Source organism: Pseudogymnoascus destructans (genome assembly GCF_001641265.1).
Source record: "Pseudogymnoascus destructans isolate 20631-21 unplaced genomic scaffold scaffold_1, whole genome shotgun sequence".
In the NCBI taxonomy this organism is placed as follows: Eukaryota; Fungi; Ascomycota; class Leotiomycetes; order Thelebolales; family Thelebolaceae; genus Pseudogymnoascus; species Pseudogymnoascus destructans.
Window position 1 is genome coordinate 371,043 of NW_020167520.1, and position 15,397 is coordinate 386,439.

The 15,397-nt window shown below is 54.0% G+C and overlaps 4 protein-coding genes across 4 annotated transcripts; 2 read left to right on the forward strand and 2 right to left on the reverse strand.

Moving 5' to 3' along the window:
* Window positions 1-287: 287 nt before the first annotated feature.
* Window positions 288-3,868, reverse strand: STU2. The gene is made up of 5 exons (XM_024463814.1): window positions 3,355-3,868; window positions 3,112-3,213; window positions 2,843-3,054; window positions 411-2,793; window positions 288-346 (listed from the first exon to the last, which is right to left on the reverse strand). The coding sequence occupies exons 2-5, from the start codon at window positions 3,169-3,171 to the stop codon at window positions 320-322; spliced, it is 2,682 nt and encodes an 893-aa protein (XP_024328663.1). The 5' UTR covers window positions 3,172-3,213; window positions 3,355-3,868; the 3' UTR covers window positions 288-319.
* VC83_00119 (uncharacterized protein) lies at window positions 3,869-6,793 on the forward strand. The gene has a single exon (XM_024463815.1). It carries the CDS (start codon window positions 3,930-3,932, stop codon window positions 6,681-6,683), a length of 2,754 nt encoding a protein of 917 aa, XP_024328662.1. The 5' UTR covers window positions 3,869-3,929; the 3' UTR covers window positions 6,684-6,793.
* Window positions 6,794-11,166, reverse strand: VC83_00120 (uncharacterized protein). The gene is made up of 4 exons (XM_024463816.1): window positions 9,668-11,166; window positions 9,366-9,611; window positions 8,937-9,129; window positions 6,794-8,888 (listed from the first exon to the last, which is right to left on the reverse strand). Exons 1-4 carry the CDS (start codon window positions 10,826-10,828, stop codon window positions 7,480-7,482), a joined length of 3,009 nt encoding a protein of 1,002 aa, XP_024328338.1. The 5' UTR covers window positions 10,829-11,166; the 3' UTR covers window positions 6,794-7,479.
* Window positions 11,167-11,763: 597 nt separating this feature from the next.
* On the forward strand, window positions 11,764-15,253 carry VC83_00121 (uncharacterized protein). The gene is made up of 2 exons (XM_024463817.1): window positions 11,764-12,238; window positions 12,294-15,253. The coding sequence occupies exons 1-2, from the start codon at window positions 12,100-12,102 to the stop codon at window positions 14,948-14,950; spliced, it is 2,796 nt and encodes a 931-aa protein (XP_024328339.1). The 5' UTR covers window positions 11,764-12,099; the 3' UTR covers window positions 14,951-15,253.
* Window positions 15,254-15,397: the final 144 nt, after the last annotated feature.

The window sequence follows — 15,397 nt, forward strand, 5'->3', positions numbered from 1 at the left end:
CTTATCTCTTTCATTAGGAATGCCATAGCCGGTTTACTGTTATGTATGTATGATATGCCATTCATTCATCACTGCACCAAAATTATGTGTGTGTCTCGTTTCATGCTCATCTCATCTCGTTCTCATTCAACAAGGTCATGCCACGGACACCGACGGTTCATCCCAAAACGCCTCCAATACCCGTCTTGCCATCTCACGTTTTATCTCATTACAGCCCTGGTGTCAACCGTAGTCGACAACCGTCGTCAGTACATGCACCCAGCCCCCTATTTCAACATAACCCCCCCTCACCCCCCCTCGTCGTATCCTTACTCGAAACCTACGGCCTCGAAATCCCCTGTCTCGCCTAAACACAAAACCAGTCAGCAATCACTCACCACACACACACCCCCACGAACAGCACAACTAACCTTCATCTGCTCAATCTTCGCCTTCAACGCACTCGTCACCTCAGCCGCCCTCTTCCAACTCTCCACCGGCTGCCCATCCCCCGGCGCCGGGCTGGGATTACTCGCCTCTCTCCCCCCTCTATACGCCTCCCTCGCCGGACTCCTCCCACTACTCGCGCTCCCCGTCCTCGACAACCCCCTGCTCAACAAATCCGGACTGCGGAGTTTCCTCATCCCCGCCCCCGGACTCTCAAATCCATTCCCATTCTCCTTCTCCTCCCCATACCCGGCGCCACCACCCCTGCCGCCAAACCCAGGCGTCCGTCGGCCTTCCTGCCCATACATTCCCGTATCGCGATAGATACCGGCCTCGTCGCTCCCACCACTCATGCTCCTCTCCCCCATCCCACCAGGACTCACCGGCCCCGACCCGGCGCGCTCCGCAGCAGTCAACGCGCGCTTCAACCTCTCCATCTCGCGCCTCAGCTGCGCACACATCGCATCCGCCGCCTCGGCCTCACTCCTCGCGCGGACAAGCTGCGTCTCCTTCGCCTTAATACTCAGCATATCCCTCGTATGATCCTCAATCAACTGGGCATTCTGATTCCGCAGCTCCTGCACCTCGGAGTTCAACCTCGACCGCTCCTGCCGCAGATCATCGCAGTTCCGCAGCAACCTGTCTTTGTCGAGACGCAGCTCGTCGAGTTCCGCTTTCTCGAGAGCAGAGAAGCCGGAGGAGGGGGGGGGGGAGGGAGAGTCCATGCGCGCGGCTGGAGCTGGCTTGCCGAGGGGTCGGCCGGCAAGTCCGCGGCCGCCGAGCCCGATGCGAGGGGCGGGTATGACTTCCTCTTCCATCTGCGCAGGCGCCTGACTGAGTGGTCGGCGGGGGGATGCCAAGTTCGGTGCCGGCGCGCCGCCTGGTCCAGCGAGGGTGCGCTTCAGCGGTGCCTTGAGTCCCGGTTTCGTGCCGAGTTTAGAGACCGTGCGTCCAGTCGGCTGGGGCTCTAATGCGGCCTGTGGCTGCTGCGCGTAGATGCTCGGCGGGGCGGGGGCTTTCTTCGCCGCGGCTGGCTTCTTAGCTACGACCTTTCGGGCTACTGCTGGGGCGGCTGCGGCTTTGGGAGGCGCGGCTTGGGGGGGTGGCTTGGGCTTGTCTTTTGCCTTGACCTCAGCGGCGTCGAAGAATTCCTTGATTTTGGTTTTGCGGATCTCGTCGAGACCCTCGAGGTGAGGCCCCATAGCGCGCTCGCCCATGATCTTCATGAGCGTGCCGAGCACCTCGGCACCGCCGGAGCGGAGACCCTCGCTCGACTCGGAGAGGAGCTTCTTGCCGGCTTCGGCGATGGAGGCGACTTCTGGCTTGGCGGGGGCTTCGCGCGTGGTTTTCAGGGAGCGGATGAGGAATTTCATCGTGCCTTCTTTGACTTGGGGGTTCTTGTGTTTCAGGCATTCTAGAATCTCTTCCAGGCAGTCGCCGAGACTTGTGGCCATGAAGACTTGGTCGAGAGCGGCGCCTAGGGCGTCGGCAACGGCGGCCTTCTTCTCCTTGAGCCTCTCTAGTACGGGTCCCATGATGGTAGAGCGGTATCTACCGAAAGGTTTCCGGAGGCCCTTGGCGAGAACCTCAATACAATTAGCTGCAGTTGTAACGACTGCCACGTTGGCATCCTTCATGCACTTCGCAAGACCCCTCGTAATCTCCCCGTAATCCCCGTCCTTGATTCTCGGGACGTCCAAAATCTTGAACAGGGCCTCGCACGCCTCCTTCCGCTCCTTCCATTTAGAAGAAGCTAACTGGTCGCTGAAATCCGGCGACACTTTCGACAGGACGTCTTGTGGTTCCGCCAGGTCGAAAACATCAACTTCCACGACCTCCTCTTCTTCTTCCTCCTCTTCTGGTCCTGCGTCTGCGCCTGGCGGTGGAGCCCGCGCCATTGCTGCTTGTTGGGATCGTAGGAAGCGTTCTTGTTTCGGTGCAGGTTCTGCCTTGAGCTTCTCGAATTGGGCCTCCAGATCGGTCTGTTGTGTGGGCTTCAGCTCTCCCCAGAACATGGGTTTCATAGCATCTCTCAGCCAGCGGTAGAATTCGAGGGTCAGGTTAGTGGCCTCTGCTCTGACGTTCTTGTCGGCGTGTCCAAAAGCCTTGGGGAGGATTTTCAAGACCGGTTTCGGGTCGGCCGTCTTGCATCCAAAGTTGTGGAAAATCGCCGTCAGCGCAGCTAATGTCGCAGCTACAACTTTGGGTTGTTTGTTGCCCAATGATGGGAGAAGCTCCTCAATCACAGGGCCTGCTGTATCAAGTTCGACATAGAGCAATATCGCTTCGAGCGACGACGCTTTCGTTGCTGCCCTTGTCGATGAGAGACCTTTTTCGGCTAGAGATGAGACGACGTTTCCTCGTGTCCTGACAGTGTTATTAGAAGTCCCATAGTGAAGCTTCGGAACCATCTTACCTTGTACTGCATTCGCGCCCACCAAATTTGAGAAATGCGCATAGCGCAGCAACACCATCCTGCTGTGCCGCAACATTCGAGTCCGCCGCTGCCCCCTTCCATAAACTCCCCGAGTCTTGGAGGAACGGCTTGAATGCGGGATCGTGTTCGTCTGGTGTGACTTCGAATTGCTTGACCGCATCTTCATAACCGGCCTTTCGTACTTTCCAGTTCTGCAGGGGGGTTAGCGCAGGTCTCGCTTTGGCTCCAGCATTGATCGCCCATCATACCTTGTGCTGGAATCTATCGGGTAGGGGGAGGGCACTGAAGTCCTCTTCGGCTTCCGCCATGGTGTGCTAAGCTGGAGGTTGAAATCGAGTCCCGATAGGGGTCTAGGACGCGTGTGTTAGTCGGCGCATCCACAAGAGCAACACAGACTATAGCAAGAGCTCCCAGGGTATTGCAATATGCAGTTACAGCGCATACGGAGCTATCGCCACAGAGCGTCTGGCTGGGAAGAATTGGCTGCGTACGTTTGGGCTCCTAAAGTATTTATGGTTGTTCGTCGTGGGCGCACTGAGGGGTTCCTGGGCCAAGCCGGTATCGGGTTAACCGCGTTTGGTATGGTGGGATAGAGGCGACCTGGGTATGCTGTGCCACTTCCGCAAGCTGTATATGTAACCTCGTCGTTGAAGTTGGCGGCGGTGAGTATCGGGTTGATTGCGATTGTGTTGTTGATGTGAATGTTGGGCTCAGTCGCTACGGTGATCGCCAATATTTCGGCAGCCACATGATAAGGATGGAAAGCTCTCAGCCCAACGATAAACAAAACGGCAATTAAGTAAATAAAAGTCATAAAAGTCAGAACAGAGCAAAATAGAGAAAATACACCATATTATAACATATCAGACGCCATCCTTCTTAATATTACTTCAAACCCCCAGCTAAAGCAAGCTGCACGTGACCTGACGCGCGAACCCATAGTTTTGGGACAAGGCCGAACTTCTGCCTTCCCTCTCATAATTACTTTCGCAGCCAATTTCAAGGGACCCCAACACAACGTCTCGCTCATGCGCAGCACGTCCAGCTGGGATCCGAATCACACAGCATGAATACCTTCGGTGGCGGATCGTCCTCGGAATCCGAATCGGAGTATGACTTCCTACACCCATCCGCCGACCCAAATGCCGACGAGTTCGCCGACTACAATCCACGGAAGCGGAGGCGGACAGGGCGTGATGCGAAGGAGAGCGCGGCGCTGGGTGTATTTGGCAGCGAGAGCGAAGATGAGGGGCCTGGGAGACGGTGGAAGAGCAAGACGCTGAGGGGGAAGGGGATGGCATTTGTGTCCTCGGGCGACAACCTAATTAAGGGCGAGGAGGACAACGAGGAAGAGGAACATACGACAGCGAGAGCTGGGGGGCAATACCTTGAAGACGCCGAAGATGTGGATATTGACGACGCTGCCGACGACACTGAGGAAGTACCTCGAGCTGGCCTCGGAGCCCAAAGCGCTCCCAGTCTTGGACAACGGAAACAGGGCCTTGGTGGCGGACTGGGATGGCAAAGCCCTGCGGCGCGAAGCATGAGGCTGGGCAATGGAGGTTCTACGTCACCTTTAGGCCATGGTTTCATGCCATCCTCTGCAGCAATACCTGTCCTCAAGGACTTCAGTGACGAGAAGTCAGTCAAACGAGTTGCTATGCCCAGCGCATTCTCGACACCGACAGCTGCGAAGGGTGGGCGGCCTGGTGCACAGAAGGCAGCACCAATAAATGCGGGGTCGTTCGCTGCAAGGATGATGGCAAGGATGGGATACAAAGAGGGGGAAGGCCTGGGGAAGGAAGGACAAGGGCGCAGCGGGGTCATCGAGGTTCAATTACGGCCTCAGGGCGCTGGATTGGGAGCTGTGAAGGAGAAGTCCAAACAAGAGAAGGAGGAAGAGAAGCGACAAGCTGCTAAGAGAGGCGAGGTGTTGGAGGATTCAGAGGAGGAGGAGAGGAAGAGGCGTCGCAGAAAGGCGAAGACGAGCGGGACGGATAGTGGTATGAGCACGCCAAAGCGACGACCGAAACCGAAATTCCAAAGCCTACCGGAACTTCAAAAAGCTGCCCCAGGGTTGAAAATCCCAGATGCCTTTACTCCTATCCTGGACATGACTGGTTCTGGTCAGAAATTCCTGACGGCCAGTTCTGGTCTTGCAACGCCTACTTCCGGTGTTGTCGAGTCTACCGAAGTAGTGGAGGCTAGAAAGCTGGCACGAAGAGCACAGAATGACCTATCGTCCTTCGTCGAGGAATGGAAGAACCTGGAGGAACGAAAGGCTTGGGTTGAAATGGAAATACTACAGCAACAGCAAGCTGTGGACGAACAAAATGGCTCTTCGGAGCAATTAAGGAAGGCTGCGGGGATTGTCGAGGGGTTATCGGTCGCAGTGCGAGATGGGCAGTGGGACCCAGTCATAGATGCCTTGGCGGTAGTGGAAAAACTCGATGTAGCTGGTAACGATGAGCTGGCAAGCATCGCCGTTGCGGCTGTCCACCCCTTCTTCCGCCAGGCCGTCGAAGGCTGGCAGCCGCTGGAAGACCCAAAACTCAGTGGCGTCGCATCTGATGGATTCGTCTCTGCCATCTCCGGAATCAGGAAACTCCTTGGGATGATCCCCGAGCCCAACGGAAGCTCCGCTCATACTACCAAACCTCACAGCAACCGCGTCCATAAAACAACACCTTACGAATCCCTTATTTACACCGTCTGGTTTCCCAAAGTTCGCTCCGCCATAACCAACACCTGGGACGTGAAAAACCCCACTCCGCTTCTCACGCTTCTGGACCTATGGACTCCGCTCCTCCCGCCCTTTATTAAATCTCAGATCTTTGAGCATCTCATTTTCCGCAAACTCGACGAGGCCATCGCCGATTGGAACCCCAAAAAGCGCTCCAGAACGAACAGCCTGCCGCACATGTGGCTCTTCCCCTGGCTACAACACCTGCCCGCTCACCATTTGGATCCTCGCTCTTCATCAGGACTTGTTGCTGATGTCAAGCGAAAATTCAGAGTGCTTATCGACAGCTGGGATTTCCGGCGTGGTGTCATCCCCGGACTTACACAGTGGAATGACCTTCTCCGACCGTCGTCGTCCAGTAAAGATGATTATTGGACACCCCTCCTCATCAACCACGTCCTCCCCAACCTCGCCAAGTACCTCCGCAACAATTTCCAAGTAACCCCCCAAGACCAAGAACCCTACATGAAGACCCTAACCAACGTCCTCGAATGGCAAGACATCCTGGGCAACAGAATCACAGGCCAACTCCTCGTCGACGAGCTCTTCCCAAAGTGGCACGACGTCCTCCACCAATGGCTCACTCTCAACGACGTCAACTACCTCGAAATCAGGGACTGGTTCGACTTCTGGCGCACCATCATCCCCGCCTCCCTCTCCTCGGTCCCCTCCGTCCAGCAAGAATGGCAAAAAGGCAACGCCCTCATCAACGCCGCCCTCGACCTCGGCGCGCGCGCTAAAACCGATCTCCCCGCGCCCACACGCCCAAGTCGCGCCAGTCCCACAGCGCAGCCAGCGCCGGAACCGGCGCCGAAGATCGAGAAGCCGGAGCTGGAGGAGGTCACGTTTAGGCATCAGTTGGAGGATTGGTGTATGGCGAGGGACCTGCAGTTTATCCCGGAGAAGAGCACGTTGGAGGCGAATGGGCCAGTGTATCGCGTTACGGCGGCGGCGATTGGGAAGGGGGGTGTGTTGATTTATTTGAGGGGGGATTCGATATATGCGCAGATCAAGAGGGGCACGTGGACGCCGCTTGGGAAGGAGACGGATGCGTTGTTTGAGTTGGCGCATCGGTAGAGCAGAGGCGGGCGGGTTGCAAGCTCATGTATTTCTCAGCGAGTGGTAAGACTAGGAAATTGGAAGTCTAATCACTATAATACGGAATAAAGTATACGGCACTCAATTTGTGTGATATGCATGGTTATCTATTCCTTAAAACGAGTGATTGGGTGTATCATATGCTCCTTCCCCGTCTATCGGCAAAGTTCAATGCACGCTATCTCACTCCTCCTCTTCCGCCCTCAAGTCCCCAAGGTGAAATGCCTCAAAAACGCAAGGAATCTCATATAAAGTAGAAAATAGCCCATCTACGCCCCATCCCCCCCAAAAATACTGGCGCATCTCTTGATGCCCAGCACACACACAAAATATATAGGGGGCCATTACCCCGACAAAACGAATTCCAAAAATTTCCCAAAAATGACTCCGATATCAAGGGAGGGTGAATAGAGCGTTTCCCCCCTCTCCCTGACTGATCCCTCAGTTCCCATATCATCTCAACGTCGCGTTCATAATGTCGATCCTCTCCGTTTCATAAATGCAAACCTTAAATATGCGTCAAAAACATAGTTCGTTGTCCGCCCCCCTCGCTCTCTCGTTCGTTATGGGATATCATCGATACCTGCCCAGTCCTCTAGCTGGGATCGCATACTCTCTCCAATACTACTCCACTCCGACTCTTGCTTGTTGTGAAGCTAAAAGCCCATAATGCCAGTGATGGCCCTTTCTAGCTGTCCAGGAAAAAAATCCCTAGCACCACCCGTCCCCCAGCGCTCCCGGCGCTTCGCTCCACCTATTGTTGTTGTTGAAGTGCTCACTCGATGCTGGCGCAGAAGAGCTCGATCTCTCCCAGCATGCCGTTCTTGAGGCCTTCAATCTGCTGCTCTCGCCATTCCTGGAATGCGATGTGTATGTCATCATCTGATTCGATGGTTACGTAATCTCCGTCCTCGTCTTGGTATCTCAATCTCATCGTGCCCCTCGCAATCGCATTGTTACTGAAGCGGCCGACCTTGGCGTCGATGCGGTCAATGAGGCTTCGGTATGTAATGTTGAACGCCACTACCAGCGTGACGTAGTTGCCGTCACAGTTGACCTTCACCTTGAGTTGAGTCGGGAGCGGCATGTTCATTTCAGGTAGCGCATTGCTTAGAGGGGGCGACATGGTCTGGGTACGGTCCTCGCCGCCCTTCACTGTCGCAAGAACGGGGGTTGTGTTGCTACGCAGGTACGCAGGTGGTACTGCTGGATAGCTTGCTTGCGGTGGCTGGGACCCGTCACGTTGGGTGCCCGGGCTCTGCGTCGCGGAGCGAACGGGGATGCCATTGATCGGGGAACCGTTGCTCGAGCGCGGAATGCTGTTGTCATAAGCCGGGTGGAGATGGGGCGGGATACCAGGCACAGCTGGTACGGGCTGGCTGTCGTTGCGGCGACGAGCTGCGTTTACCTGCGCATTGATGTCAGGAGTACTGTATGATCGACTGCGGTTCTGGGCGTTAACCATCTGCGCTTGTTGGGATGACATGACAGGGAGGGAAGGACGCTGGGGGTTGTTGCGGTAGTTAATAGACTGCTGCGACTCGCGAGACGGTGTACGGCCGATGGCTGGGGCGGTGTAGCGATTGTGGTCCTCCCAGTTTCCTGTCTGGGACCCTTGTCGTGGGAAGGGGAACATGGAGTTCTGGCTCGTTCTCGATGATGCGGGAGATTCGGCGACAGGCGAGAAGTAGGAATCACCACCTCTCGTCCCAGGAGGGGTTTGTAGAGGCATTTGCGTCTGTAAGCTTAACGGAGGCTGGGGTCCCATGGGAAACCGGGGAGGGGCTTGTCTAACCGCTCCTGCGATGGATTGAATGCTTTCGCCAGTCGTTGACCTCGATCGCAAGCTAGTGCTTGAAGTATTTCTATCCATCGCAAAGGTATTTTGTTCAGGGGGCACAGCTTGTTCGGCAAACACCCCGCTGTTGGCTAATTGCGGATACTCGTCGTCATCGTCGTCCTCAGGTTGAGCATAAGGATTATCGATGGGCCCTTTCTGCACTTGCATCCATGCAAATTCGGGTGTTCCAACTTCAGCCCCCCCTTGTTCGCGGTCAAGGCAATCTTTACGCTGCTTATCAACCGCTGCCGACCACTTTTTCATGACCTCCTCGTGGGAGAATCGAATCATAAAGTTCTCAATTCCAGGGTCTCCTTTCCACCAAATCTGCACGGTGTACGACCCTGAATCACGTCAGGATAAATCTTTGGGGGCGGGAGTGGGAAACAAACCAGGTTTAACCATTGACACAACGTCTGTGACGTTGGTCATAAATATGCGGCCTTTCAGCTGAAGCTTTATAGTTTTACCGGATTTATCCTTCTTATCTTTCGCGGCCTTTTTATCCTTTTGGCCTCCTCCCATAAGCTTGTCTTTGACCTCTTTACAGCAAAGCAATATGCGTTCGAAAAGGTATATCGTATACTGTGTGGTTCAAAGGCAGACGAGCCCCTCGTGTCAGCTACGGTTCTTGCTGTTCAAACCAAATTATAGGCTTGGAGGCTTATGTCTGGAGCGGAGACTTCACGGTTGTATGTCCACTGGAACAGTTATTGGCAGAGCCATTAATTTACACCAACCAGAGTACGAATAGGGGAAGTAGGCCACTGTTCACTTGACAGGCTAGAGGATACGTTTGCGAAGGAAATGTGAGTGTTTACCTCTTTCTCCAAATCACTTTTACCAGTGATCACAGTGAAGACACCGTGGAGGAGTAGGTCGCCAAACTGATTAATATCGTGGTTCTTCCAATCATCAACGCGTGTGCAAAGATCTACCAAAGCCTCGTTTCTCAGCTCCCTGTCGACTGCAGCATTCGCTTGGTGCAGAACACGATTAGAAGCTTCCATCCCTGCTGTAAGTTCTGCTTTCGTTTGGTCATCCGCATTTGTTTTATCGCGCAAATCCTAACAGGTATTAGCCAATGCACGAAGCCAAATCCCAATTCATTTCGGAGGCTCACCTTCAATAACAACGGATATTTGACCAATCTCTGCATAGGTTTTAGCAGGAAGCCGTCCAGTGTGTTGAAATCAACAACAACCGGGTGGTCTGCCAACGAGATCTTGTCGAACTCTCGTTTGGCAATATCGGCTGCTCTTCGCTGGTTGGCTATAAATGGTTGATAAATCCCAAAGGATTCTTCGTGAAATACAAAAGGCGCGCCCCACTCCTGCCTTGCGTCCGGCTGCGAATTCGTCGTTTCGATCCGGATCAAAAACCTTCGCTGGAAGTCGAGAATCGCATTGATGTTTAAAAATATAGCATGCACAACATCACCGGGGATAACGCCTTTCTGCTCGATTTGCTTCTTGAGCTCGTGCAAATTCTCCAGGTCCTGCACATATTTGCGCTCGGTATCGACAAGTTCTCGAACAACATGGTCCCTGTAGCTCATCTTTCCCCCCACAGCAGCGTTGGGAGTCTCGGCCTCTGCCTCCGCAGTAAGTAGCAGACCCCGCTGCCCTGCGACGTCAAGCACCACATTCAGGACCTGAGTGACCTTAACAAAACCAGTTGTATCGTCGCCGAGCAAATCGTTGAGCACAAAAACCTCCTCGGGGGGTAGCTTCAAATCTTTCAGGCATGCCAGCACGAACTTTGATGCTGCGCTCTTCGGTTTTTTCGCATCCGAGACCTTATCATCGACTTGTAGGGGTTCGGGTGGTTGAAGTGCGTTATATATCGTCATTAGGGGGTATCCCTTTCGGAGGCATCGCCACAACGAGGTAACGGGGTCGTCGTCGTATATCTCGTCGTCGTCCAACTCTTGCAAGTGCTGCTCGAACCCAGGGACCAGGAGGAGGCGCTGTCGCAGACTGACGCATATCTGGTATAGGGATCGGGAAGCATCTGCCCGCTGGTTAATGATATTGTTGGTCGCCACGACATTGCTCCCGTTCTGCGATATGGTCGTAGTGGTCGATAGAGTGTTTAGGGATGCTGAGGATGCTGAGGTGAGTGTAGAGGAGGACATTTTGGAGGATCGAGGCCCATGTCCAATCATTTTACTTGGAAAAGGGTCTCTCGAAGTTCTGGTCGATGTCGATGGAGTTGGCGCGGTGTGAATGCGTGTTAGGCCCGGTCCGTGCGCCATGGCCATTGTGATTGTGCCCGACGACATCAAAGAAGATATATAGGTTGAAGAGGGACAAGAAATACGCAGCTAGAACGTCGCAAAATGGTTACGTAGAGGCAGAAGAGGTTATGCAAAGGGTCAGGGAGAGTCAAGACCCTTTGACGCTGACGACCTGGCCCTTCTTAAGGAGGGGGGTTTGTATGATTCGTACTGTGACTGTGGGACCCACTAAGAACGGGCGCTTGCCGAGCCTGTAGAGCCTGATCCTGTAGAGCCTGTAGAGCCTGGTCCTGATTAGGCTGTAGAGGCTGTAGAGGCTGTAGAGCCTGTAGAGCCTGTAGAGCCTGTAGAGCCTGTAGAGCCTGTAGAGGCTGTAGAGCCTGATCCTGATAGAGCCTGTAGAGCCTGTAGAGCCTGTAGAGCCTGTAGAGCCTGTAGAGCCTGTAGAGCCTGTAGAGCCTGTAGAGCCTGTAGAGCCTGTAGAGCCTGTAGAGCCTGTAGAGCCTGTAGAGCCTGATCCTGATATAGGCTGTAGAGCCTGTAGAACCTGTAGGCGCCGTAGATACAAATGCTTGAACAGTCCGACTAAAAGGGTATAGCTTCCATATCACGGGGTTGATGTCTACCAGTACAGTATAGCCGAGTATGGTCTTCATGTCTATGGTGGCTTGTACGACAGAGAGCTTCAAAGTATCCCCCTTCTCCCCCTCAATCCCCGTGCCATGCAAGTATAGTGTTTACAAGAACCCCCTTATTACGGGGTAATGAGGGTGATGAGGGTGATGAGGGTGATGAGGGTGATGGGAAACAGTAATATGTGATATGTGATAGGTGATCGGGGTGTTACGGTGGGTTGTACGACTCAGACGTGCAGACAGCCCCCTCGCCCCCTTTGTCACGGGATTTACGGTTGTCCATCCACTACAGAGATGCACTTCCCCATGCTGTGTGCTGTGCCAAACGCTCTCAGATAAGTGACAGGAAGTACTATGGACTTCAACTGCCACCAACATTCTCCCACACTATCAAGTAGACAGTACTTACCACCAACCAATAGGCTCCGTTCCAGCCGCATAACATCAACCCAGCTTACTCTACTCTACCCTGCCAAAAGTAACATGGCAGTGCTCCATCCTCACCACCGAAGAGAAGACAACAGATGAGGCATACACGCTCGAGTATATTTACTGTCGGCCGCGTCCATGAAAGGCTGAGCTGGGCCATCGCCATCGCCATCACCATCGTTGCTACTCCAACACGGATGACACGACAGACAGCCAACCAATGCCCAACTCAGGGGCCCTATAACCCCAATAATGACTCTATTTAATGCCCCTCAAGATGAGGGCTATAGCGAGGCTCCTCTGGGCACACACGTGTCGGCGAGAAGCTCGGGGCGCATGGATCCAGCGATAGCCTCGTGGTATTCGTCGTTGGACGTCGATGACCGCATCAGTAGGAGATCCAACACGTCTGCTACTCACTACCTCACTAACGCGTGTCCCTCTAGGCCTTGCGATGACCATTATGGCCGACCTACCAACATCTGCCGTATACGATATAGTTAATTCCATGGGCCCTTTGTTACACGTCAACTTTTTGGACAGACTCCCCCCCGAAGTTTGCTTGAAGATTCTGGGATTCCTCGATCCGTTGTCAGTGCTGCAGATGGCTCAAACGTCGCGTGGTTCGTTGCCACTGTCCATGGACTGGACTCTATGGCAACAACTATACTACAGGGAAGGCTGGCGTACGAACCAAATCGAGCTTCAGAGCTTCGGGAAAGAGCTGATGAACGAATCGCTCGAGACCAGATCGGGATTCCGGTCACAGGGAGGGGTGGTGCGCAAACAGTCTCCCTCCCATGACAGGGTGCCGCCACGGAAACAATTAAAACTTACAGAGAATAATAATAGGCCAGAGTTTTATGTTAAGGACCAGGACGATGATTTAGAGATGGCTGACGTTGGGCCAAGATCTCCCCCTGAGCATAAGTCCATATTTGGGAACCCAGCGCCACAGGTATCACGAAACTGGACCTCAGAAAGGGCTTATGCCTCAGAACATCCAGCTACTGCACACAGGGCTCCACGGGAAAGTTTAGCACCACAACCCATAATGCGGCGGCAGTCAAACCGGTCGACGAAGCCAGCACCCACGGATGTTTCAAGCATGTCGTCTCTGGTGGTGTTAGACCGACGGGAGAGCAAACGAAAACTCAACTGGCACTATCTTTACGCTCAGCGGAGAAGACTAGAGGCCAATTGGGAAGCCGAAAAATATGTTAACTTTCAACTGCCACACCCTGATCATCCAGAGGAGGCACACAAAGAGTGTATTTATACCATCCAACACAGCGGCAAATATCTCGTGAGCGGAAGCAGGGACAGGACCCTTCGGATTTGGAATTTAGACACGAAAAGACTCGTTATGCCTCCTCTCCAAGGCCACCAAGGCTCGGTCCTATGCTTGCAATTCGATCCTGATCCATCCGAAGATATTATCGTTTCAGGGAGTAGCGACTCAACTGTGAGGATATGGCAATTCTCTACGGGCAGGATGCTTCAAGTTTTGGAGAAGGCACACCCAGAGCCAGTTCTGAACGTCCGATTTGACCGTAGAATACTCGCCACATGCTCCAAGGACAAGACCGTCAAAATATTTAACCGCAGACCGATGCACCCTGGCGAGCTAGGATACCCTGGCGAGCATCAGGGCATTCAACCTGCGGCTATAGTATTAAATAATTACGGCTATAATCCTTCGCCACGCGAGACCCTTCCTATACTGCCTCCTTTTACGCAGATTGGGTGTCTAGAAGGCCACGGTGCTGCTGTCAATGCGATCCAAATATATAAGAACGAGATAGTCTCGGCATCTGGTGACCGTAACGTCAAGGTCTGGGACTGGCCGCTTCAGACTTGCATTCGCACGCTCGTGGGGCATTTAAAGGGCATTGCCTGTGTGCAATACGATGGCCGTCGCATCGTAAGCGGCAGCAGCGACCATGAAGTCAAGGTGTTTGACAAACAGACAGGCCTTGAGGTTGCAAGCCTAAGAGGGCACACCCATCTTGTTCGAACTGTTCAAGCTGGGTTTGGAGACTTACCGGGGAGTGAAGAAGAGGACCAAGCTGCAGCCAAGAATGTAGACAGTGACTATTTCAAGGCAGTAGATAGCGGTGACATTCCCCGCAACCTACCCAAGACGCAAAAACGAAACGCAGGGTCGAGCAGGCCCCAAGATATCATGGCATATGGAGCCAAGTTGCCTCCGGGCGGAGGGGGCGGTCGATACGGCCGCATAGTTTCTGGATCTTATGACGAGAGCATTATTATTTGGCGCCGAGACAAGGAAGGTGTTTGGAAGGCGAAGCATACCTTCCGCCAAGTCGACGCCGCCCGATCCGCCCTGACCAATTTCGAGGCAGGCCGTCCCCCACCGCCAAGCCTTCCAGCACAGAGTGCCGCCTATTTCCACGCGCTAATCGACCTCGTCGTTCCCCTCGGCGCCAATGTTCTTCGCCTGGCCATCCATGAGCACCCCCAAATCATATGGTCCAGCCGCCTAGGATCGGCTATCATGGCTGAGCCTGTCGAAACCCGACGACACCAGTTACGTGCGGTCCTGGATCATGCGATGCACCGGCACACGGGTTTATCTTCGTCGGATAACCACAGTCTTGCAACTCGTGGGATGGCGCCAGCACAGGACGCGCCTGAAGGTTCAACGCGGCCGCAATCGTCGGCTGCGCAGTCGCAAACTATGGCACAGCAACAAACAACTAGCATCCCGCAAACAAACAATGAATCCCCAATCCATCACACCCAATCCGCACCACCACGAATCCCGCAACCCCAAGCATCCTCGGCACCGCCACTAGATACACAAGCCACCATCCAGGCAGTTGCACAGGCCCAAGCCACCGCACAAGCCCAGGCCCAAGCACTCCTCCACGCGCAAGCGCAGACGCAAGGCCAAGCCCATCAATCTGCAGCTGCGGCGCCTGCGAACCCGGGGGCGAACATGGCGCGGGTGTTTAAGCTGCAGTTTGATGCGAGGAGGATTATCTGCTGTAGCCAGACGCCGATTATTATTGGGTGGGACTTTGCGAATGGGGATACGAAGATTGAGGAGGCGAGTCGGTTCTTTGGGGCGGTGGAGTAATGGGGAGGTTTAAATGGGGGGGGGTTTAAATGGGAGTTTTGCTTTTGGGGTGGAGACAGAATGGGGGTTGTAGGACTCAAGGGAAAAGAGGGGGGGTTACATTTTCTCGGCAAGCGGGCGTGTGTGTTTGTGTGTTGGCGCTGTTCATCTTCTTCTTTTTTGAATTATGCGGGAAGCGCGGTGTTGGTATTTTTGTTTTGCCTTATGATCAACGCCTGTGGTATGGATTATAAACGTATATATAGAATAACGAAGTCGAATATTCCTCAAGGCTTTCGAGTCTCAACACGGATTTGGAATAAGTGATCTTCCTTCGTCTTCAATCAGATAGATGCCACGAAGGATGGCAGCTATGATGTCAATTGTCGACAGGCCTGTCGTTGGCTTGCGCGGGGCAGCAAAAGTGAAGCTCGGGATATTCAGGGATTGTGTGGTGCGATGTTTACA